Source organism: Motacilla alba, chromosome 3 (assembly GCF_015832195.1).
Source record: "Motacilla alba alba isolate MOTALB_02 chromosome 3, Motacilla_alba_V1.0_pri, whole genome shotgun sequence".
Lineage (NCBI taxonomy): Eukaryota > Metazoa > Chordata > Aves > Passeriformes > Motacillidae > Motacilla > Motacilla alba.
Window position 1 is genome coordinate 27,213,501 of NC_052018.1, and position 24,826 is coordinate 27,238,326.

At 35.3% G+C, this 24,826-nt stretch overlaps 1 protein-coding gene across 4 annotated transcripts in view; it reads right to left on the reverse strand.

Annotated features, from left to right (window-relative positions):
• The window catches only part of EYS (eyes shut homolog), a 789,226-nt gene that overhangs the window by 463,088 nt on the left and 301,312 nt on the right, over positions 1–24,826 (reverse strand). For all 4 annotated transcript variants that reach the window (XM_038131819.1, XM_038131820.1, XM_038131818.1 and 1 more), the window contains 2 exons: positions 13,575–13,772; positions 11,089–11,210 (listed from right to left, as the gene is read on the reverse strand). In XM_038131819.1, the coding sequence (XP_037987747.1) occupies positions 11,089–11,210; positions 13,575–13,772 (320 nt within the window). The remainder of the gene's footprint in view (positions 1–11,088; positions 11,211–13,574; positions 13,773–24,826) is intronic.

A 24,826-nucleotide genomic window follows, 5' to 3' on the forward strand; every position in this document is an offset into this window, starting at 1 on the left:
ATTGACAGAGGTTTAGTGGAGAAAAACTGAGCCTGGAAGGTAGGAAAACAAACTGGGAATACAGCCAAAACCAACAGAAGCAATATAAAGCTGGGAACTTGGAAGCTACAGATGTACATAATGAAGGCTGAGGAGAAAGATCTGAATTTCCACATGGTAGCAGGTACTGTGAGAAGGTGTACTTGGCCTACTGTTCATAATTACAGTTACTAACAAAGTTGACATATTTAGAGCATGTAAAAAACACTGTCTCAATTATTGTTCATTCCTCAAGCATGAAACAAGTATCACAACCTGACTAAAAAGCATATGTCCATAGCCAGAGGAGACTGGGAATGCTGCCTAGGTAATAAAATGAAAATGCCAGACTCTTTGATATGCCTTTTGTGTCTTTCCCCTGTGGGTACACATGCAGAATGTGCATTTTTGTTCTCTATGGCCCTGGGACTTTTGCTTGCAGATGCTTTTCAGTTTTGGACTTATTCAGAAATCATTTAGTGACAGTCATCCCAGATGTATAACTAACCAGCAAGTGGCAACAGAGTAAATCAAAAAGTGTATTGCATTTTTCACTGCTGTACAAAATACATTGTTTTTCCTAACAAAAGACAAAAAAACCCCAAACCAAACCAAAACAAACCCTAAACAAAAAAAAAATCCCAAACACCCCTCCCCACTCCCCCACCCCCAAATCAGCTCAATATATGAAACTCAGTCTCTTACACTATATTTGTATTTTTGGACTAAGCTAATTTTAAGAGGAAGTTTGATATTTCTGAGCTTATTTTTAAAAATACTGCATATATTTTATTAGAGTTTGCAAATATTAAAATCAGAAATCATCTGATAATATTAATCTTACATGAGAAATTGCTTACAGTTTTTTGGACCCTAAAATAGTCCTACAAAATCTGTGAAGTGCAGATACTTGTTTTGAAGGACATTTCAGATATAGCCTACACACTCAAAAACTGAAAGAAGCCAGACCAGTTTGAAAACTTTTGAAATCCTCCACCAGTGATCTTTTTCTCTTTCTTTCTTTCTTTCTTTCTTTCTTTCTTTCTTTCTTTCTTTCTTTCTTTCTTTCTTTCTTTCTTTCTTTCTTTCTTTCTTTCTTTCTTTCTTTCTTTCTTTCTTTCTTTCTTTCTTTCTTTCTTTCTTTCTTTCTTTCTTTCTTTCTTTCTTTCTTTCTTTCTTTCTTTCTCTTTCTTTCTTTCTTTCTTTCTTTCTTTCTTTCTTTCTTTCTTTCTTTCTTTCTTCTTTCTTTCTTTCTTTCTTTTTCTTTCTCTTTTTCTTTCTTTTTTCTTCATTGTTTCTATATCTCTGTGATTTCATTTGAGTGAGGTTCTTGAGCACTACTCAGCACCTTAAGGAACACATATCAGGAAACAAAATATCTTTGTAGTACTCAGAATTAAGGAACTGAAAATAACTCCTTACTAGGCTTGTATTTCCTATCTCTAACTAAACTGCATCAAGACAGATGTTACGCTGAGATATAAGTCAAGCTTATCATGTAATGAAGGTACCTAAAGCATCTAGGCACTCACCTCTCAAAGAAAACGGCATGGTACTTTCTGTGGTATCTGTCAGTGCACTGCTAACAGCTAGCTGGTTCCTTCATGATTCAGTTCAGTTCAATAGTATACCCCTGCCAAAAGGCAGATTGTCAGTAAGAACAGTCTAAATTTAGTTTCTGACATCTCTTAGGGCTTGGGACAATATGCAGAGTTTTTTCCAAGTACAGATGCTGGGTTTCATTGAAGTGGTATGACGTGCAGTGTTATGGACCAGTAAGAGTTAAACTCTTTCAATCACTTGGCACATTTTGTCTGGCTGTGTTAAATGGATCGCTGTGTTAAATGGATCACTGATTTTCCAGTGGGCACAAAACCAGGCAAACATATGGACAACATTTATAGGCAATCAGTACATTTACACTTAATTTGAGTATCTCAGCTGACTAATGAGGGACAGACTTAAAGCCAGAGATTTCCAAGCTGTTGTCCATACTGAGATCACAAACTGCTGTTTCAGAAGACTTGTCCCTTATGAATCTGTTGGCCAAAGAAATTGAAAATTGACCATGTGCTCATATGCTTCTTGTTGTCACGGTTCTTATGGTTCTGACTCATTAGTGTTTTAGTTTACCCAAGGACTAAGCTTTGGACATGATATTCTCATTGGTCCTCAATTAAATGTGCTTTGTCATGCAGTGGTGTCAGGGCACACGAATCCAATCACTTTTGAAAGAAACTGAAACAGAAAATGTGCCAACCTAATGCTCTCAATAAGTCCAAAAAATAGCAAGCTTCTCCCTCCAAACAAGTATGTAGTTTGCAGCCAGCTCTCAAGACTCATTTTTTCACTCTGGGGTTATCTGTGTTGCTTGCTAACGTAGTATTACCTTTAATTCAGGTAATACCCTTAATTCAGTAATACCCTTAATTCAGGTATACTATAAAATATGAGTGAAAAAGGACAGAATTTTTCCTTCTTGAGTTTTGGAATCTGAAATGGGTTTGGATTTCTGATGCCTTGTGCTCTGATCAACACATACTATGTTTGCACAGAATGCCACCACTGTGACTACTTCACTCTTTCAGTAAAGCACCTACATAACTAAATTTAAAGATCCATTTACAGAACATTTTTTGTTTAAGTAAGAAAAGCATAGAAATGTGACCTTGTCACATATAATCTAGTGACTAGTAACTAAAAGTCTGATTCTATGCTCACACAAGTCAATCTTAAATGTTTTTACTCTAAGATTGGATCAAAAGCACTTGAGCTTCCTGTCCTTGTATACTCATTTGCACTCAAGTTGAACAGTTGTTAAATAAACTACTGCTGCATCTTCTAATGGAGATGTTTTAGTGCGACTTTCTGCTGACGTAATTTTGTCCACCTAAGTGGTTTCAACAAGTCTGAACCACCCTTTTATCAATTGTCAATGTAAAATATTTCTGCAATGCAGTTCAGGGACTCTATTTTTGTTTCTTTCTGTATCTGTAAACCATTCCCGTAAAGATTTATATCACTGTTGTGGAAGGTATACATTAAACTGTAGGTGTTTTGATGAGATTCAGGTATCAAGTTTCTGTATTGGAAAATCGAGCACTGGAAGGGACTTCTGGAGATTGTCCAGTTCCCCTGTTCCATTGCCCTGTTTACAGCAGGGTCAACTATAACAGGCTGCTCAGAACCACATCCAGCTGATTTTTTGATAAATCCAAGGATGGATATCTCACTTTGAGGCAATCTATCTCAGAGTTACCTTTATAGTAAAAAAGATTTTCCTTACATTTTAATGGACCCAGCATTATTTCAGTTTGTGGCCTTTGCCTATTTGACTGGGGACCACTGTGGACTGAGAAAAGTCTGGCTCTGTCTTCTTTACTTGCTGGGGTGCTGCAGGGTAATGTACTGGCACCTCAGATGGGCACACACTCAGACTAATTTCTCAGAAAAAGTGTGATAGTTTTCTTTATGACTCTGTCCTCTTGGCACCTCCTTATTTTTGTGTATAGAGAGAAGTGGGCCCTGGCAGTCCCAACATGTTTATCAGAAGGTGTCTCTAGATCACTTGCACCCTTTGCTTGACATCTGAGTCTGTAATTTCTTCAGTTATGTAAGCAGTTGTTGACCAATAGGATTTATCCACACTCTCTCAAGCACTTCCTCTCATTGTCAGGATTGTAGAGAAAAACCCTGGAGCAACCATGTCCTTTATCATGCTTCTGGAGACATGGAGTCACCTTTGGTGTGTTCCAGGTCTGCTCTGGCCGTGTCATTAGTACCTACATGGAAGACCAGCAAGAGACGATGGTCCCAGGGCTGGACAAGCCTTGTTAGTCTCACCACGGCACCCCAAATCCAAGCCCTTGGAAAGCAGCAATCCTGCTTAAATGGCAGGTAGTGTTGGCAGATGGGGGCCTGCATCCCCAGCATGGAGTCCCCCTGTACTGCCACTTGCTGTTCTCTGTTGTGCTGCTGAGTGCTTCAGGCTCAGCTGGTTTGGACACTTTTTTGGCATAACTCCCAGTCCCTCATCTGCTACAAGGAAAGTGAACCTATTCCACATACTCATTAAATAAAAATACATAATGAAATTCATAAATTCTTTTCATGTTCTGTTGCTTCTTGGTTTCACCTCAGGGGGAGTTCTGATGAAATTCTCTTATATTTTTTTTCTTGGTTTGTTTTTGGGTTTGGTTGTTTGGTTTTTGTTTTTTTTTTCATTATTCCCACTACAGAAGGTCTAGCAATTCCTGAAAAAAAAGGTGGCATTAATTGGCACTTCCTCAGTTAGGGGAAAAAAAAAAAAAAAAAAAAAAAAAAAGGGCAAAAAACATGGTGTAATGCAAAGAATTACTTCATGTCTTCATGTCACCTGGTTATCTCAGTCGTTTTTGTTCTCCAGACACTCAGTGGTTCCACTGAGCATGTGTGAATGAGTGAAAACCAAATATGAAATTCAGAATTTTTCCCAGGGAAATTGCATACTTCAGACTACATTATACATATTTGTTAAGAAAGTGAGTTTACATTAATGTGGTGAAGCTTTTGCTTCAAATAATCTGCTTTGCCTATAAAAAGAAACATATTTCTATACACATTAAGCTCAAAAAGAGCACTAGATTGAAATATGAGAGATACAGTGTCTGACTAGAACAGAATTAGTCTGGATGGAAATACATTTTATTGAGACATTCAGGGAGTGCTGGCTGGTATTAAAGTTGTACTGAAACAAACATAGTAAAGCATTTATGCAATATATCAAGTCTTTGCCTTAGCATAAAAATTTCATGAATTATTAAAAATGTTAGTAGAGAACTCTAAATAAGCTTTGTTTTTTTATAACAGATCCTAAAGGTGATGAAGATGCCTAACTATTTTAAAGCCTTGGCACCATGTCTCAAAGGAGAAAATGCATATATAATTACTGTTTCAGAAAGCTTCTGGTTAGCCACTAGTTCTGATAGCTGTACGTGCAGATGTGTCCCTACTTAGGGGTTCAATAGCCCTTACAAAATGTGTTTGAAGTCAGGACTTGAAGTAATGTGGGAGAGTAATGGGGAAATATTCAAAGTCTATCATGATTATTGAAAGGAAACTTTGGTCAAGAGTTTTGATTTCCTTCCAACCACATCTGGCATAATCTTGCATAACAGACCTGCAGAAATTAATTAATATGATTACTCACTAAATGAATTAAATGTTTTACCACTGCTTTCAGAGCCAATTCTCCTGTAAAAGGATAAACTATTAGAATAATCTTGAAAATTGCTTTTTCTGGGAAATATCTCAGCATATTTCAGAATTTTATTTTATGCAAATAAAACAGATTCTATACAAACATGGTATATCTTTACTATAATTTGGCTTTTACTTTCTTTCTCTCAAAGAGGTTAGCTAAGCAACAGAAACAAGAGCAACTGACTCTTACAACAAGTAACTCAGTGCCCAGTAATACAAGACCTGGTAAATTGTCATGGGTGTTCTTCAGCTCCCTCTTTTCCATTGTCATAAGTGAAAAAGGATAGAGATCAAATGATAACAAATAAACAAACAAATAAATAATACTGCAAGATATGGACCGTGGGCAGGGTCAGCTTCCACTAGATCAGGTTGTTTCCAGGGATGGGGCATCCATAGCTTCTCTGAGCAACCTGTTCTTGTGACTCATCATACTCACAGTAAATAATTTTTAGTCTGAATTTTTGAAAAAGAATATTAAAATCTAAAGGAGGATAGATTGAAGAACTCTAAAATAACTAAAAGAAATGGGATAACAAGTCTTTCTCTGGGCTATTTTCCTTTCCAAGTGCTACATAATTTTCCTAAGCCTGAAGACATTAGCAGCTAAAGAGACCTAATGAAACTAAAAAATGACCTCCTAGTCTTTGGACGACAAATATTAATACATTACTTGTCAGTTGTACATGTTTTATGTGAATTATTTCACTTTTTTCTTTTTTTATACAAACAGAAATAAGAGATTGTTCTTTATTCCTGCAGATCTTATTTTGTTGTGAAAGAGACACCATACTGTAATTCATAATTGATGGAGTGGGAGTAACATTCACATTTTCTCTAGAAAAGCAAACAAGTGCAAAGCTATTTAATATACCTTAAGCAAAAGAAAACCCCCTTGCTGCTATATGGATAATGTATTTCATATTTAATGAAATCTTCCAGTTAATTATTGTGTGTTTTGTGGCAAGGACATATACGGGAAGCTTTCAGAGAGTGACTGAGTACCTATGGATTTCACCATTTAACTTGTTTCAGAACAATTTCCTTGTGGACCCATACCTTTCCATGACCTTCTGCTCTCTAGGTCTGCTAAGTACATGCCATTACCTAATTCTCTGCGGCTAAATGTCTTTTTAGAATTCCCTTCCTTATGAATCAATAACATTTTTGTAGTTTCAAGTCTCTGTAATACCACTGCCAGTGTTTTAACGTCTTCAAAGGTACAAGCTCTTAATTTCCCACCTCAAGCATAATGTTAGTGTCCATAGTGTGCACAAATCAAATTTAGGGTTATGCTTTCCACAAGTAAGCCACAATTCTCCAGCTTCTTCCTTATGCTGTGAAGTTCTTCACTTCTTTCCCTACTGTCACTGATTTTGTCTGTCCAGCCTCGTCACTGTGGGCAAAACTTAAAGCACACCATCTGGGACTACCTTCCTGTATCTTTACCATATCGATTTGCCTTCTGTTCACAAGTCTCACTGGAAAGCCAATCTTTAACTTTCTCTTAATCTCTATTTCCTCCACTCTGTGACAGTTTTATTCATTCTGTAGGGTATTTAAAATTTAGTTAAAAAAGATAATAGAAGGCTTTCACTATTGTTGGTTGAACTTACAAATTTATATATATATCTGCATCTTCTTTCAAAAAGATCTAACTAAAACATGTTAAAATAATGTCATAAATAAAACAAATAAATGGAAATATGATACTTGTTTGCCAAAATCATCTTTCAATTAGATGAGTAAAGCATAAATATCATAATCACTCTATCCAAGTAATGCATAATACCACAGATCAACACCAAGGACACTATCCTACGTCGGTAAATCAATAGTTAATTTTGTGTATTCCAATGTCTCTGACTCAACTGGACTTATTAGAGCATAAAGGAGTACACCCAATAATGACTAAGTTTTTAGTCTTTTTACTATTATATCCATTATAGTACAAGGCAGAGGAGGAAGGCATTTCAATAGATCTTGAAAAAACCTATTATTGAAGGACTATGAAGACACTGTTCCATTTTTTTCACTAAATATAAATGGAAGATTAAATATTTCGGGGATGGCAAGTCAAATCTTCAGAGCAGCACAGTGAGTTGTATCAGCAGCAAAACTTTGCAGAAGTACTGCTGCAGTTGCTAGTTTTTTGGGTGAGCTACAACTGCTGTATAGCTCTTGTCTAGTATGTGTAATTGGAAATATGAAACTTATTTGTCCCGCATTCACAGTTTCACACCATGGGTACTCTCAATGAGGTCAATGCATAAGTTTAAGTCACATAGAAGTCAACTTGAATTTATTTGGGCTGGGAACCATTAAGAGCTTGTCATATTATAACTTGCTGGTGTATAACTCTTGGGAAACTGGAATTTTCAGATGCAGTAGAAAATCAGACTCTCCTTATGTTGATGTAGTTGTGTGATTAAACTTTGTATTTTACCTATCCTGATCTCCTACCAGAGAAAGCTAAGACTAGATATTAGGAAAAATATCTTCATTAAAATGGTGTCAATCATTAGAACAGGCTGTCTAGGGAAGAGATTCAGCCACCATGCCTCAAGGTATTTACTAGGTGTGTACGCGTGGCATTTGGGGACATAGCTGAGTGATGAACTGGGCAGCATCAGGCTTGCAGTTAGAGTCAACAATCTTGGATATCTTTTTCAAAGTAAATTATTCTCTGATTCATCCCACTGTCCAGTTGTTTAATGCCACTCCCCACCTGGAGAGCCAAGGTAAAGTCTGTGAAATATATGTTGCAATTAGAGCATATATTGGAATTCTTTCTCACATTCAGATCTTTGGTCTTTGACTTGTATAATAAGGCTGCTGTAATATAACTTTGAAAGAAAATGGTATTTGATGCAGAAATTATGAAACTCCTGAGATCTCCATCTGTTTTTAAATCTTCCTTTATTGTACTTCACTTACTTCCTATCCTCCAGTTTTTTACTTTTCAGAGGAGGAAGAGATTGTTGAAAATTAATTTTCAAGGGGATTGTTAATTCATTATCTGTTTTTTACAGCTGCTGAAGGAGAAGGGATGAGACTTCTTCCATTTTTATGAATATATGTTGGTTCATTAATCCTCTTTGTGTTGATCTGAGGAATCCTGATGTATAAACAGGTAATATGATTTGGAAAATTTTGATACACTTTGATAAAGAATACGATAAGAAGGACACAGTATGTGAAATAATATAGTCACAATGAAACTGAATAATGCAATCACTTAGTGACCAAGTATTTTAGGTCCCCTTCTAGATTCAACTTAAAAGATGATCCACATGAAAGTTACTTCCGAAACATATATGATAAACGTTAGTTTAAGTAATTATACTCCAGAAAATAATAGAGAAGGAGAAATTTAGATATTGAATAAAAATGAATTATTATTATTATTATAGCAAAATAATACTAGAAATTCACAATTTCTTTTCAAAATAACTTTTCTACTTAGCAAGATCCATTCTGGTTGGGAAGGGTGGGGGGGAGGGGTTGAGAGTGAAATTTTCTTACATCGTCTCTTAAAAATGTCAAAGTACAATCCTGTACTAGAAAAAAAATACTGAAGATTTTGAATTATGTGTATTACCTAACATAAAAATGAATCCTTTCACATAAATGATTGCTGTAATATTGACAACATAGGTGAAAACTTTTGAAAAAGCCTGAAAAGGATCAAACACTGAGTTTAATATGACACTTTGCCGTTAGGTTTCTACAGCATTTATTTTCTGTAGATACTAACTGTATCCACATTGATGTTTTGAATGTCATGCTTTCTCAGAAACAGTACTTTGAATGGATCTCAGTGATTTGCTGTGCTGTGTTCCATTTAAAACAAAATTGCATAGGTCTGTGACAAACAAGGTGAGAAATATACAGGAACTACAGAACAAAAATAAACACAAATAAATCAAGGAAAAACAATGGTTGAAAGACATGTGAAGAAGAAAAAATGAAATCAGTGTTTCAAATTGTAATGGGCTACTATTCTTTGTCATATTAATTTTTGCCCAAATTATTAAATTTTCCTGGATTAATATTTCAACTCATTTGGTGAAGCATAGCCAAAATTCTCAATAGGTAAAAGAGATTAGTTTTTTTAAAAAAATCTGTATTTTTATCCACTTCCTTGTTTTTTAGGAAGAATGTTGTTTAAACTACATACAGAACTCCATTTTGTCAGTCGCAGTTACAGGATCAGCTGCAGTTAGGAATAGTACCTGTAATGTCAACATTTGAAACACTCTCCAACAGAATAAGACAACGCATGAATGGGAGGCATAAAATTAATTTTGTATATATATTTAGAGGAATATATTTAGAGGAATGCTCTCTAGCATGACTTTAAGATGGCAATATGTGTCCAGTATGAGATCTTGAAATATTAACTGCAGTCTAGTGGTAGAAAAATACGCATTTATAATAGCATCCAAAGACAATAACAAAAGTGTCACAAACTGTGGTCTCCATATCAAGCACTTTATTATGCCCAAGGTGTTGACTAGTTCTTGAAACATGTTAAAAAAACCCTCCAAAATATTGTGCAATTCATAAAGTGTTCCAACTGTGTAAAGAAGAAGTAGCTATGGAAATTAGAGAATTTGAGAAAATTCTTTTGAAGCAGCTAAGTTTGGTTCAAGTTTAGGAAATAGTGACAATTGCAGGTTACCCTCAGGATTTGTCAGGAAAAAAAAATGCAGTTTCTTTATGTAAGTAGTAAGACAAGAAAGCAAGCAAAAACAACCAACCAACCACAAAAAAAGCAAATCAATCAAAGAAACCAAGCAAGGGAAACCCCAAAACCCACACCTCTCATACACTTCAGACTTCCTTAAATTACAAACACTTTTAGCAATAATGCAGCAGTCAGTGGTACCTACAGGGTTGTTCAGTTCTCCCAAAGTGAAGATTCAAATGGTGGGCAGCTGAACTGTGGATTGTGCTGCCTACATCCTCTGTGATCTTTGGTTGGTGATTAGATGTTTAGTTCATTCCATATAAAGTCACTTACATTTAAGCTTCATAATACAATTTGAATTCTACATTTATCAGTTTAGTATTCTCACAAATGTGCCGGTAAAAACTAGAATAAGAAAGAAAAAGCTGTCCTTTCTTCCACTTTTTTTTTTTTTTTAACTGATAATTTCTCTGACAGCCTGAGTGCTTCTTAAGGGAAATATTCTTACTGTATGATCTTAGCGTCTCTGTTGAGTACGATGAAAACAAATTGCTTCTTGACAGATTCCTGGAAGGAGTGACAAAGAACATGGGCCACCTCTGGTGTTGCAGTTTACACCATCTGAATCTCTGTCTTCTTTCCTCTCATGCAGGAATCAGGTGATAGAATGATTTTATTTCTAAGACATGTAATTTTTAACACAATTCATATCTCTGAAGTGAATATATTTGTGGAATTTTGAAAATAAATGCTGAAGTACTTGAAGTAAATCAGTTTTCTTGGGTAAGATAGTTTTTAAGTCCCTTTAAAGACAGTGCAATTGGTGCAAATGAGTATTCCTGTCACTTATAATGAGGTCATAAACATATCTAGTATAAAATTTTCTGTGCCTTTTGAATTCCCTGTATAACCACATTGACCTAGTAACTGCTTTTAAATGATAAAAACATTCGTCTTTCCCACTGCTTATAAAATTACAAATAAACAAAAATACCAGTGTCTGCAAAGTAAGATTATAAAGACCTTGATATATGGATATATGGATCAAGAGGAGGTTTAGAACACAGAAAAAGATTGCTTTAGATGTTAGAATGATAACTTAACAACCATTTTAATTAAAAAAAATTGCTACTAACCAGATGTAGATCAACACATGTAGAATTGTGTTCACAAGCGTTGACTATACAGTCATCAATGTCTTGGTCACATTTCAATCCTGCATATCCTGGGTTGCACAAACAATAGAAGCCATCGACAACTGCAACAGAGATTGAACTTTAGTACTAAGACTCATAACAACTGAATGTAGTAATTTACTAAGTTCCAGTTATGAATGCTATCTGGAAAAGATTAAGACCAGCTTTACTTAAACGGTGTGGACATGTTAAAGAAATTGGAATAAATTAAATGTGGTCTCAAAATGCCTTTTAAATATGAAAGCAGATTCATGTACTGAAATATTTATACAATGGAAATATTTTGATTCAAGAGTTATAAATCAATGAGTTAAAAATTGATGTTATAAGTAATGAGTAATTTTCTATCACAAAACAACCACAAAATAACTTAAGAGTCTGTCTTTAAAATGATAACAAAATAAGATATGGCAGTTAAACAATGTTTGGTTTATTGGTTGCTTTTAATGTTGTTATTGTTGTTGTAAGGAATGCCTCATATCATACCACTATATTCAGAAAAAACATACTTGAGCTGAATTTTTCTATTGTGTATTTCTTAACAAGATAATAATGAGAATCCTGTCTCTTTTTCATCATTAGTAATCCAAATGGCAAGGAATATTTAGAGTGCTCCGTCCATATATGGAGTTCATGACAGAAGGAATTGCACTTCTTGCTGGCTTGCATTTATTTTAACCTCAAAGGGGTCCCTGGGTTCTTCATTATCTCTGAGATTTACCATATAATCTATTCTACTATCATGTCTGTACACACAGCTGCTACTGTATTCATTAAATGCTTTTAGTCCTTCAGCACAGGAGCATTATTTCTATGCTAAAAGCCTCCCAGCTTCCTTAGGATTCCAGCTTTCTGCAGCCAGTGCACATAGGGTAGAGGAACTCAAATGTCCACATGATAAAACTCAAGCCAGAGGCACCACAAGGACAAGCTGTTCCCCCCAAAACTGGCACTTCATCAGCATGAAAAACGTTAACACAGCTCATCTGAATTCCAGTTCAAAAATATCTCTAAACCAATGTAGACTACATAGAAAATATCTCTAAATTTAATAGGAAATATTCTTTGCTAGATGGAAGATGAAGTCACTCACCTTATTCCCAGATAGGGAAAGACAGACTTTTTAAGATATTTTATTGAAACAGATTTTTATTTTTATTTTTATTTTAACCGGGAAATTTTTAGACGATGATGTATTTAGTAATTTGAGCTCAGTTTTTAAGATCTTATCTGGAACCAGTAGGCTGATCAGGTCTCCTGCAAATTTTTCTAAAAAAATATGCATTTCATGGAAGTTCTTAAATCATAATTTTTTTTTGAAAAATGATGTGAGGAAAGAGGAGAGAGATGTAGAAGAAGACAAACATGGTTACTCAGTGCTTAAAGTGTGGACCCTATGAGGAAAAGTTGAGCAGGCTTGCTTAGTATTAGACCTTCATGGAAGTGTTCATAGTGAGAGGGCTATTTAACAATAACTTCAAGGATACTTGCACAAATGACAGAACTGAAATCCCTTAGTAGTGCTAGGAGGTACTATGAGGCAATAGCCAAAAGTTATGGCTCAGGAGATTCAGATGGGACTGGAAGAGTGTGAGAATTGCCAGAGTAGGTAATCGGTGGAACACGTTGTCCCAAAGAGTTTATGGAATTTCGGTCCCTCTTAGAAGGCTTTCAAAACTCAGCTAGAAAAATCCCTGACTTACCTGTTCTATCACTGTTAATAGTCTAGCTTTGTGCAGGGTTGACAACATGACCTTCAGATGTTTTTCAGCTTTCCAGTCAGCATTATAAGATCCTCTGAAAATTACTACTTCTACTTTTTTTTTTTTTTTTTAACAAGTGTAGAAAGTGTCAGATAGATGGCAAGAGCCCTATAAAACTTTCAAATAAAAACTCCATACTAAATTTGGCCTGCCAATCCAGACAGAATATAGTAGGGTAATCAAGTTGCTTTTAAAACTTTCCAGTACATCTTGCAATGAAAGAGTAAGTTACATAGTTACATGCAGAAGGTAAACAGGTACACCCTTTTACATTAGGTTGAAATTAAACAGAATTTTTTTCACTAATTAGAATTATGACATATAATGCCTAAGTTCTCCTGAGCTCTTTGACAGCACCTGAATATTCTCTCATGAAATGCACAATGTAAGATGTTTTTGGTTAATTTAAGTATCAAAGGAGACAGCACAAATCTCATTAAAATTTCTCATCAGCTACAGTTCTGACCCCCTGAACACAAAAACCCCAGTGCCGGGAGTTGAGGCATTTTGGCAAAAATAATCCTTCTGGTACAGGCTGTGAAGCTTCAGACAAGCTAAATTTCAGTAAATTATCCACTGTTCTCCCCAGAGCAGCTCAGCAGCTACAGACGCTTCAAGAGAAAGACTACCCTACATTAAAGTGAGTAACCAGACTGAACTCACTGTCATAGCAGTATCCGTGGAGGCAAGGGTTAGAGCTGCACTCATTGACATTGATCTCACAGCGTGGACCTGCAAAGCCCTTCACACACTGGCAGTGGAATCCAAGGGGAAAAACGTCCAAATTCATTTCTTCTATGCACACAGCTCCATTCTCACAGGGATTGCTGGCCTCACAAGGCCTAAACTCACAGTTCAAACCTGAAAAAGAAAATGGCAAAGCTGTCAGTGTTAAACTAATGAATATATCCCTGCAGCTGCTGTCTATTATGAGCTTTATTTTCTTTGTAACTCTGGTTAAAATTGAGTAGGAGGGTCTCAGAGGTACAGCTATGTATATTACCATGCAGAAACATCTCTTTGCTTGGTATCATCAAAAAAAAAAAAAAAGACAATTTATATTTTATTTATATTACTTTATATGATACAATACATTTTAAAATTGAATAGCTATCTCACAGGTTTCAATGGATCGGTATACCTTCCATCTTTTCTCTTAACCCTTGTGCTTTGAACAGCTCAAAAATGAATTTTTTTAGAATGTATTTAAAAACAATAAATGAATTTTGATTGATGTTTCATGCTACTTTGTCTTGATAACCTGTTGTCACAACTACCATGTGAATTGTTCTGTTGTTTATAATTGTTCTGTTTACCATCCATAAGTAATGGATGAATATATTTACTGAATGAAAATTATTTTACTGAAAGTATGTACTTATTTAATCATGAGTGAATGCCTCCTTTATATATAAAAATTCTATACAATAGAAAATCTTGCACATTCCCATTGTGCTTTTTCCTTACTAACACTCTTGTATAGCAGATTATGTACACTTATCTGGCCTACCCAAGCAACTGTGTGATTGTGGATCTTGGGTCACAAATGACCTCATCTAAATCTTTAATTTACAATAATTAGATAAAAAGAGATTTAAAGATCCTACAACTTGAGCATTAATTTGTTAGAATATAACAAAACTGTTTCATGTTTTCCAGTTCTGATAATGGAAATGAGGGCGGCAGAGACAACTGAGATCAAACGGGTTTAGGTTTGTAAATCTGCCTGCATTTTCAGTCAGTGCTGCTGGAGGCAAGTCTGTTCTTTCAGGCTTACTTTCAGACAGCGCTTAGTGACTCTCAGGGCTGTACACAAGCCCCTCTGAATCCTTCTGAAGCCTTTCCATAACTACTGAAGCTGTGTCTATTCCACGCTTTCTGGTGGAGCTTCCCAGGGTTTGTTGTGCTCCAAGCCCTCTGCACACTTCACCAGTGCCCTTGCCTCCATTCTGCCATTCCTTTCTGCAGCAGTTTCTCCCTGTCCCAAAAACCTCTGTGTTCCTCAGACAGGCTGTAACCTTATTCCAGTGATGGGCAGTGTGACACTACAAGACAAAACACCTGGGTAGTCATGTGGAAGATATAATCCACACAGTTACACTAGAGTGGGTTGGTAGCTGACAGATGCCCATCCAGCCACTCTGTCCTTCCCCCTCAACAGGCAGGCGAAAATATTAAGAGAGATAACTTTGAGGACCATGATAAAAGTAGGGGTATCATTTACAAAATACTGTCATGGACAAAATAGAAACAACTTAGGAAAACTGATTGAATTAACTGCCAATTAAAAATAGCACACGATTGTAAAAAGTAAACACCAAGATAAAACCACCTTTCCCCATCCCTCTTTTCTTCCCAGACTCAACCTCACTCCTTCACTTCAGACTCCTCTACCCCCTCCTTACCCATGAATAGCATAGGTGGACAGGGAATGGGATCTGTGGTTAGTTCATGGCAGCTCTTTGACCCTGACACTTCTGCCCTGTGTCAGTGCAGACCCCCCGCAGGCCACAGCTCCTGTCAGGAGCCTTCATAATAATGAAACAAACACCATCCAAAATGTCAGCAGGATTGTAGGTGAGCCGACTGCTTACTGTAAGATGGTCATTTAAGGGCTGAATTCTAAATGCTTTTAATAATAAGTACAACAAGTAGGAACAGAACTGAGGTTAAAAAATCCAACAACCCTTTGACCCCAGTAATGATGCTGACAGAAGAGGAAAAAACCAACATAAGTTGTTCCCTGTCTTTACTTATGATCTCTCTGATGCAGGATGATCCTGCTAAAGACAGCCAGCACTTTCAGATCAGGAATTCATGAAATTGCACAGCAAAAGAAGCCATATGGCTCATTGAGATTTTGCCCTGAAGTTTCCATATTTATATCACAACAGCTTGACATGAGTGAAAACCCTGCTGATTCCTAAAGTGGAATAACACAAATAAGCTTAACACATGGCTCACAATCCTAAATGGAACTGACAGATGATCCAGTAATGCAGTACTTAATTTTCTTTACCTGGAGAGGCAGCTTTACCTTTAGATCTACCTTCTGTGCACTTCCTTTTCTCTTTACACTCATTCAGGAGTCCATTTATCTGTTTTTCAGCCACACCTGCTTGAGTTCCTGCACATTGGAAAGAACTGTGCTTTGAGCAAATGGTCTTTTAAGATAAATCAGTGGGCTCAAGACAAATCCTTTTTCCTTTCAGTACAATCTCTAATGGGAGCTTGCCAAAGAGATTTCTGAGCTAATGAAAACCAGCTCACTGAAGTTTGGAATCATTATTGTGCTACTTGAATTTTGCATTTTTCTTAAGATTATGAACTCTATCATCTCACTGCCATTATTGCCAGAGTTGTTTCCTACCTCTACATTCCAAAGTTCCTCTTATTCACAAATATAGAATACAGATAATATCTCCCCTAGTTTTCTAACCCTGAAGCTGCTTTAAAAAATTGTCAATATAAGCAATTATTTGTGTCTTTCCATGTGGTCTTTTTAGCAGAAGTCAGTGTGGTAATATCCCAAGGAGAACTAATATTCCTAAGTCTTTTTTCCAGATTCCTAAAAATGACTTAATAAACTTTTCTTGATCAAGCTATCTGTAGAAGACATCCACCACAATATTTCTCTAAATGGTTGCCATTCCACTCTGCCTGATCCACTTGAGTGATGTATCAATGAAGTTTTGCCTGTGACATTAATCAGATGTTAGCCCCCAGGATGCTTATCTTCCTATCAGCAGTGCTGCGAAAACTCTATCTGGGCCCCCACAGTTTGTGCCCCTGCTGCTGGAGTCCCCTAGTCACCTTTGATATGCTCTGGGTATCTGCTGGCATTGTCACTGGTGCTGTCATGGACAAACAGCAAAAGCAAGCAAGCTCTGGTAATCAGCCAAACTCTGGTAATCTTTCCCCCACATTGAGATCTCTGACATGCAAATAAACCTCCTCAGAGATCAGGTCTGGCCACCTGGTACCACTCTCCCTCAGAAAAGTGTCTTATCTGTCAACCATTGCTTTGTTTCGGTGGTAGTGATGAGGATGCATGTGTCAGACTCAGACAGTTTACTTGGCCTTCCAGATAAAACCTCTTATCCAAGCAATTAGAAGGAATCTTCTTCTGGCCTTCACAGCTTCAATCTCTTTCTCCCCCTGCCTGAGTGTATCCTCTGCCTACCCTGATCTTCTCCAATCCTGCTGCTGTGGATATCAGGCTTTCTCCCTTCAGGGAGCCTAAGAAAAACGTATTCACCTTTCATTTTGTAATCACTGTGTAGCCTATTCTTATTCACCAGGTCCTTCCTCTGGCAGCATGGAAACTGAAGCAGGATGCATGGAGAGGAGCTCACGCTCCTCCTTTCTCCCATGGTGTTTTGCAAATAGGAGCATGAATCTTGCTCAAGGCAGGTCCCCAGAAGGGTATGAATTACAGTGAAATCTGTGTAGATTTGAAATTACACCAAAACTGTTTCCTGACAAAAAATAGATTGTCCCCCTTTTTGAAGATTTAGGGAAAATAAATTACTTCTTTCATTCCAACTATATTAAAATGAAAAAAAATTAAATTGACATTTATAAAGAATGGTAAATAAAAATATGGCCATAAAGAACTTTACCAAATGAGGCTAAGCCACATGGAATGATGTTAGTTGCTACTAATATAACCTTTTTAGTGCCGTGTTTCAAACAATATTCACACTGTTTAATTAGATAGTCAATCTCCTTTTTCTCTCACCCAGCTTTCATGCATATCATTGCATGAAATTGTTTTTTGTCTGCTACTGTCAGAAATGGCAAAGATTTTATTCCTATTCTAACTGAAAGATTGGTAAAACAAAAAGATAATAAAATAATACAACTCTGTCCATTTCACTCAGTTCTTTTCCCTGAATAAATTAATTTTTATCTATCAGTGTTGAGAGTAATAAGTAAAAAGACTATTCCCTTACTCAGAGAATCACAACTGTTGATAATATCTTCATACATTTTTGTTGAGTAACTAATTATTAATCCTAATCAATAGAAGAAGCAAGAAAACAAGAAAATAAAATTGGATGGGTTAATATAGAATTCTTTTTTGAAAAATGCATATTCACACAAAAATTAAGGGTGGATAGGAGTAGGTTGGGTAGGAGTAGGCAGTGGTGATTGCACTCTTGCAAAACAAGTTTTCTTGCTACTGTTGCTCTCATACCAGCATTTTTTTACAAAGCTGTAAAAAACATGTATGATTAAGGATAAATCAAACAGCAAAAAGGTTAAAAGTTAATTTTTTAAAAATAAAAAAAAGCTTAATAATAAAGCAGTTTTTATGTTTTCAGCATTTTCTCCCTCTTCTAAATATTTGTTAAAGAATTTCTGTACAAATATTTTTGTACAAATGTTTTACTGTAGCTGATTGATTTCAATACATCTATTTTGTGCTAAACAGGAAGCTTCTCACTTGATCTGAAAAGTTTCTGAAACAGGTCTGTGATTGTTAATAGAAAGGAATGCTGTGCCAGGAAAACTGTTTATAAACTGTCTTCTCTCCCTGACATATCAGAATTTCTAAATTCAGAGTAAAGAGATAATGTTCACTAAACAGTAAAATTACAAAAAAAGAGAATGTCCAACAGATGAAATGTGAAAGAATCATCACAGAAGTTCATTAATTAATTAATAAGTTCAGGTCATTTTCACAACTGTGCTTATTTCCTTTAGACAGATTTAACCTTTTTATTTAATTATTGGCTACATTTTATTGATTGCAATAATAGATTGTCTTAAATGGGCAACTAAGGGCCTCTCTATTAGAATAAACCTGAACGAACCTCAAAAGCTTATGCACAAATAATTAAACAGCCAGCTGAAGGACAATTTCCTTTATAGTTGCACAATATATTGCAGTAAGCATTATACATCTCTATCTACATTTAAGCATATAGTAATCACATATAGTATGCTTCTCTACTAGCATACTATATATCAAACAATGAATAGTCTATTTGGAAAAGATTCTCTCTTTTTTTTTTTTTTTTTTGCTTAGGAGTTAGAAGTATGTTTAGAAATTTCATTCTGCTAATATTAATGAGTTTACATTTCTGCTGTATTTGCCTATAATACTTCTAGGGTAGATTTTCCCAATACCCCAAATGAACACTGAAAATAGATTTTATTTTGCTGAAATAGACTGTCCTTTTAAGGCTATTACTGAAAGTCAAAAGTCTAATTTATAAAAATGACATAGAAAATACATTGCCTGATATAAATTTCTATTTCTTTATGTGAAACTATTGATATTTGTTTGTTTTATTTGCTCAGCATAAATGTGTACATGAAGTGTTTTGATGTGTAGTACTGAAGTCTCCTATAATCAGAAGTGACATCTCTTCAATGTTGTTATTCTTTAGGAAAATAATCTAATAAATAAAACATTTGCTACTAACATTTTATGCAATGAAATCTGACAACAGTTTTCAAATTCTGCATTTTGCTGTAAAAGTATGGCTCGCAAAATGCATCTCATTTCAGACTGATGGTACAATTTTGACAATATATTGAAAATAAAATATCTACCAGAAAAACAAATGTGTCATTTGGATGGCAATTTCTTAAATTAGAACAAGAAGTCTGGTAATGAGGACCAGATTGTTCATGAGGACAAAAAACTTTCAAGAACTAGCAAGCAGGTAGCAGCTCCAGCACTGTGGTTTTGTGATCATAACATCACTGCAATGGCATTGTTTCAGTCCTTTTTAACTTATCTTTTAACAACAGAACTGAAAGACTCTTCTAACAGTGAAATGAATCACTACTCTTTTCCAAGATAAACTAGACAAACTGAATTCTTTACAATAAAAATAAAAATATATTTAGTTATGGGAAATAACCCAGTGTTCAAAGGCACTATAAAGTTATATAAAGACATGTCTGCCCACCCCCCCAATCCTTGCCCCCAATCTATATGAAACTTACTGTTTTTCCCAAGATTATCCTTTTGAAATGGGTGGATACAAAAATTTTAATTCAAAAGTTATTTATCACTTCAGAGAAATATGTGGTTTTGTTTTCATCACCTTTACACAGCTCAGTAGTTCTTGCTCCCAAAGGCTTTCATAGACTTGCCATAAAATCCCAGGAACACTAATGAGCAAGAAGTTAGATAACTAAAATCTAAGTTCCTTGCAACTGTAAATATTACATGTCTTAAAGCTAAAGATAAAATTGTCTCTACTAAAAGTTCAACACTTTGAGAAGCTTAGATGTGCCTCTAAGCTTGCCATTATTTTAAAAACTGCCTGCTTGCCTTGATCTGCTATGGGCCATAAGAAAATATTTCCTCAAATGAGATGATTAAAGACTACTAAAAATAAATTAAAAAAACCCCAGAAGTCCCCTGGAAATGGGTAGAAAATAGAAAAAAATAAGTGAAACATGCAATTTTTATATTGCTTGAAATTAAGCTGAGAATTATAATATTTTAAAAACTTAATAAGTGTTTTCCTATGCTTAAAGTTCATAGGAAATCCATTCTTTTATCCAAATTCTACTTTCCATTAAAGGAATTGATTTGACATTCTGTGTATAAACAGAATCTCAAAAAGATGTTTTCTCTGAAATCCATACTAATTGAAAATCACATACTTTTTTATTTTTAATGGAAGAATATTTGAAAAAAATACTTAGCACTTTTCAAGTAAAAATGCATTTCCTTAATTATATATGATAATGTAGAGCATGCAACAGTGCTAAAATAGAGTATGAGAAAGACCCACATCACAAATTTTAGAATGAAGATCACACAGAAATGTATATATTATTGCTCCATACCTGTATAACTTTCTGTAAAAATAGAAGAAAGCAGAAGTTGATTATAATATTTAGGTGCAGTTTTTTTTCTTCAAAATATACAAGTTTATAATGTATATACACTGAAGATATATCTGTAGCCACATTTGTGAATTGCACATTTCACATAAAACCATGCTTCACTTATTCTCAGAAACCAAAAGAAGAATTCCACTATGGAAAACAATTAATAAAAAAATTATTTCAGTCTGAAATATGTGGTAATGCTTTTCTTTTCATTCTTTATTTTATCTGCAACAGCATTCAACAAAAATTAATATTAGGTGTGGAAAACTTACAGAAAACCTGTATCAAACTTATGTTTTCCTTATGGCTTAGGACTTGTGGATGTCAACGATGAATTGCAATAATGGCTACCTTTAGTTCTGGTGGTGAAACTCTTCTTTGTTCCAAGATCACACTTTCATTTTCTTAAAATTTGAGTGATTAGACAGATATTATTTACAGCATTTGACACCAAGATTATAATTTTATTACTTTTAGTTTTTGTACTGGCAGATGACCCAATGCCATAAATAGGCTCACTATGTAGAAAAATGAAGCTAATAACATTTGCATCAGTAGTCATAAAAACCTTTCTGAAATTTGGTAAACTTTTCTTTGAGCAGCAGCAATGCCTTCATAATTTGCAGGGCAGCCCTGGAAAAGGAAACCATGTTTTAATAGTCTTTAAAATTGGTGGTTTGCACATCCTTTCTGGAAAAAAATAAGGGCCAGATTTTCATTTGCAATGAATAGACCTTGTATCATCTTCATAACTTAAATCTGCTTTCCGAATAGAGATCTTGAACACCATTCTCACAGAATGACTGATGAAATTCAAACCCCTTATCGTCTGTAGGTGACTAGATTTACACATGAAATATTCCCAGGTTACTCATGGCTGTAAAGGCTTAGAGATTTTTTCTTGTGGATCAAGATGTGTCCCAAGGTGCAAACTAAAAGCAGAGTTGTAACTGCAGCACTTACCTCGCTGAATCTGTATGGACAGAGTTAAGCAAACACGGTTTTTAGAGATGCCTTTGTGTTCTCAGCACTGTTCTGAAAGGCCACAGCTCTCCTACAGACCTTGGCATATCTGCCAGACCCTTGTGGATATCTAACATACCCAAAAGCACCTAAATAGATGGCTAGAAAAAAGGCTTTCTCTCTGAATTTTTTTTTCATTTTGGAGACAGAAGCAGATGAGAGTATTCATTTAGATGGCAGCTTTTAGGAACAGTACAAAACGAAATAGAAATACCAGAAAAAATATTCCAAAATCCTGCAGTGACTTCATAAAAGAGCCAACAGCAAGTCCCAGCTCATACTGATTTCCATTCAGGCATTACATATCCTATATTGTTCAAAGGCAATGCATGTTTTCTTGGTAATATAACCCAAATATGGATGCTCTGCTTCTCTTCCCTCTAAAAGCTCCTTTGTGATGCAGACTGCCCTTCATATATCTATGCATCAGTTTAATTTTTTCCCCTTAATAAAATTTTATTTGGTTGTTCAGCATCAAGAGGTGGCAAAAAAAGATCAAACCTGATGTTGAACAGAGCGTAGTGGTTTATGGTCTAACACACAGTTATGCTAGAAAGAGCCAGAGGTCTTGCAAACCTACCCCTGCCTGTTTGCATGGGGCTTGGCACAGGAAAGACTGAAGTATGGCCTGTGAGCACTGGAAAAGTAATTGCTCCATTATCTCTAGTATAGCTTTTTGCCTTCGTGAGCACTTACATTTCTTACTTATTATCTGTTTTGTAATTAGCTGTTCTCATAATAGAGTGTCCTGTGATGAAATCTCCATTATTACTCTTGTTTTTTGATAGACTTAAGCTTTTTTTTTCTGCTGAGTTGCCTTTCTTACTAGTTTACTTTCTTTTGCAACATGTTTGATGGTCAATTACCATTTTTGCTTTGATCTTAATTGGAACACATTTGGAGACGTGTCATTAAGGCTGCAAGAAATAAGTAGACATTTCCTCAGAACTGAATTTCAATTTTCCTCTACAATTGTGTATATTTGATTTAAAAGGTCATACCTATTAGCAACATCTTGACAAAATACATACAGTGCATTTTTTTAAATGAGTCATGTAAATAATTTGGATCAAACAATAAAAATCTTTGCTCCATTTATTAAAAACAAGTTGCTAAACACCTGGTGTTTTTTTTCCTTTTTTTTAAAGAAAAAAATCATGCCAACTCTCCAACTCTCATAGGACTGTCACATATCCAATATACAGTTTCTAACTGAAACTAGAATTTTAATGCTTTCTTCCTTCCTGAGCTTTCTTTGGGAAGAGCAGATTACTGGCTTAGTCCATGTGTCACAGCAATGCTGTTAGTTTCACCTTTGCCTTAAATAAAAGTGTAGAAAATGGGGAAAATTTGCAGTCCTGGTGTGGGACTGCAAGATCTGTTCTTAGTTATCAATAATACCAAAGAAGAAAAAAAACAGCCTTATAAGTCTTACTTTATCTTCTGTAAAAATGAGCTGGTCTATAAACTGTAGTGAGATCATTCACCTTTTGCATGACAAGAATGCTGAAAAGCAGCTTGCCTGATACAGGGACAAACTTGCTCTGCTACATTCTCAGCAAGGACTGCTGTCTAATAGTTGTGAGTAACTTCATTGATGTGACTTAAAAATGTTGGCATTTCAAGGCTCTGAACAATAAAGTTCCATAAATTACTATGAACTTGACAGTTAAAAGAATATTTGAATATACCTCAATGTTCTTACAAAACACTAAAACCATCAATAAAAACCAGCATGAATATAAATATAGACAAAGCTATAACCTTTATTAATTACAGTGGTTTTGAATATGTTTGAATTTTAATGAGACAACTAGTGTTTTCTGATAGAGCCCTGGGAGCTTTCATTCTACATTCTGTGAAGTTGTTAGGACCCCTAAATGAGATACAGCCTTATCATGTTTCTCAGTCCTTCTGCTCTCTGCCCAAGGACTTAACATCAATTCTCTAATAACTGTGATTCCGTTATAGAAAGGCTTCAGTTTTAGAATCAATATCATAATAGAAAAGTTAGTATAATAACTTCCCAGCTAGGACACTCTAATGGAATCAAACTCTTAATAATATTAAGAATATTAAAATATTTTATTTGTCTAGCATCCAAATAAAATTTATGATTTTCCTTCTCCCAGTTCCAGTTGCTTGTCAGCAGCAAATGCAACAGCTTCTCTTGCCTCTGTTTTTGAAGAACTTCGAAATGTCCACTGGTACAAAATATCTGATACACGTGACTATCACCGTTGTACCTCACTTATGATACAAAACAGGTGGAAGTGGAGACATTTCTAAAATATGTATTTTCAGCTATTAATATATTTCAACCAAGCAAAAGCAACTGTACCAGACATATTAAGGATAAGTCTTGTATGTAAAGGACGTCATCACACTGCAGTGTATGTAAGTGGCAGTGCAGCCATTTCAGGTGAGGCGTGATAATGACTTGTACTAAACAGCTTAGTGGCAGAACACTGCTGAAAGCCAACAGAAACAAAGAACTGGACTTTCATAAATGGATTGTCATGTTTGATTAATTAAAACATGTTCACAAACACATACAGTACTTCTGGCATGGATGACTATTATAAATGGCAAAAGCATGTTATACAGACCTAGTTGCTATATTTTTTCTCTGTTTTACCTTAGTCACAGCACAGGCTCAGAGAGGCTCAGTAACTTCTAGAATCTCTGTGATTTTACACAGGAATATCTTTCCCTTACCAAATTAATAACATAATATGGTATAGATTTTCTTCTGTTAATCAAATCTTGAGCTTCTCCAAATCAAGGTCAAAAGAATTAGGATGTAAAAGTACAGAGAATTTGAAGTTCATTATTTTATACCATATCAGGACTACAGGTAAAACTCAATAATTTTGGAAAACAGAAAATCAATTTTCAACTCCACGAGGACAAGGAACTTGGCTGAAATAGGATGAAAATACTTCAGCTATCATATTTAGTAATTAGAACATTATTAGATGTTGACAAGGTTGTTATTTCATATCTGAAAGTCTTATAGGTTAATTCAG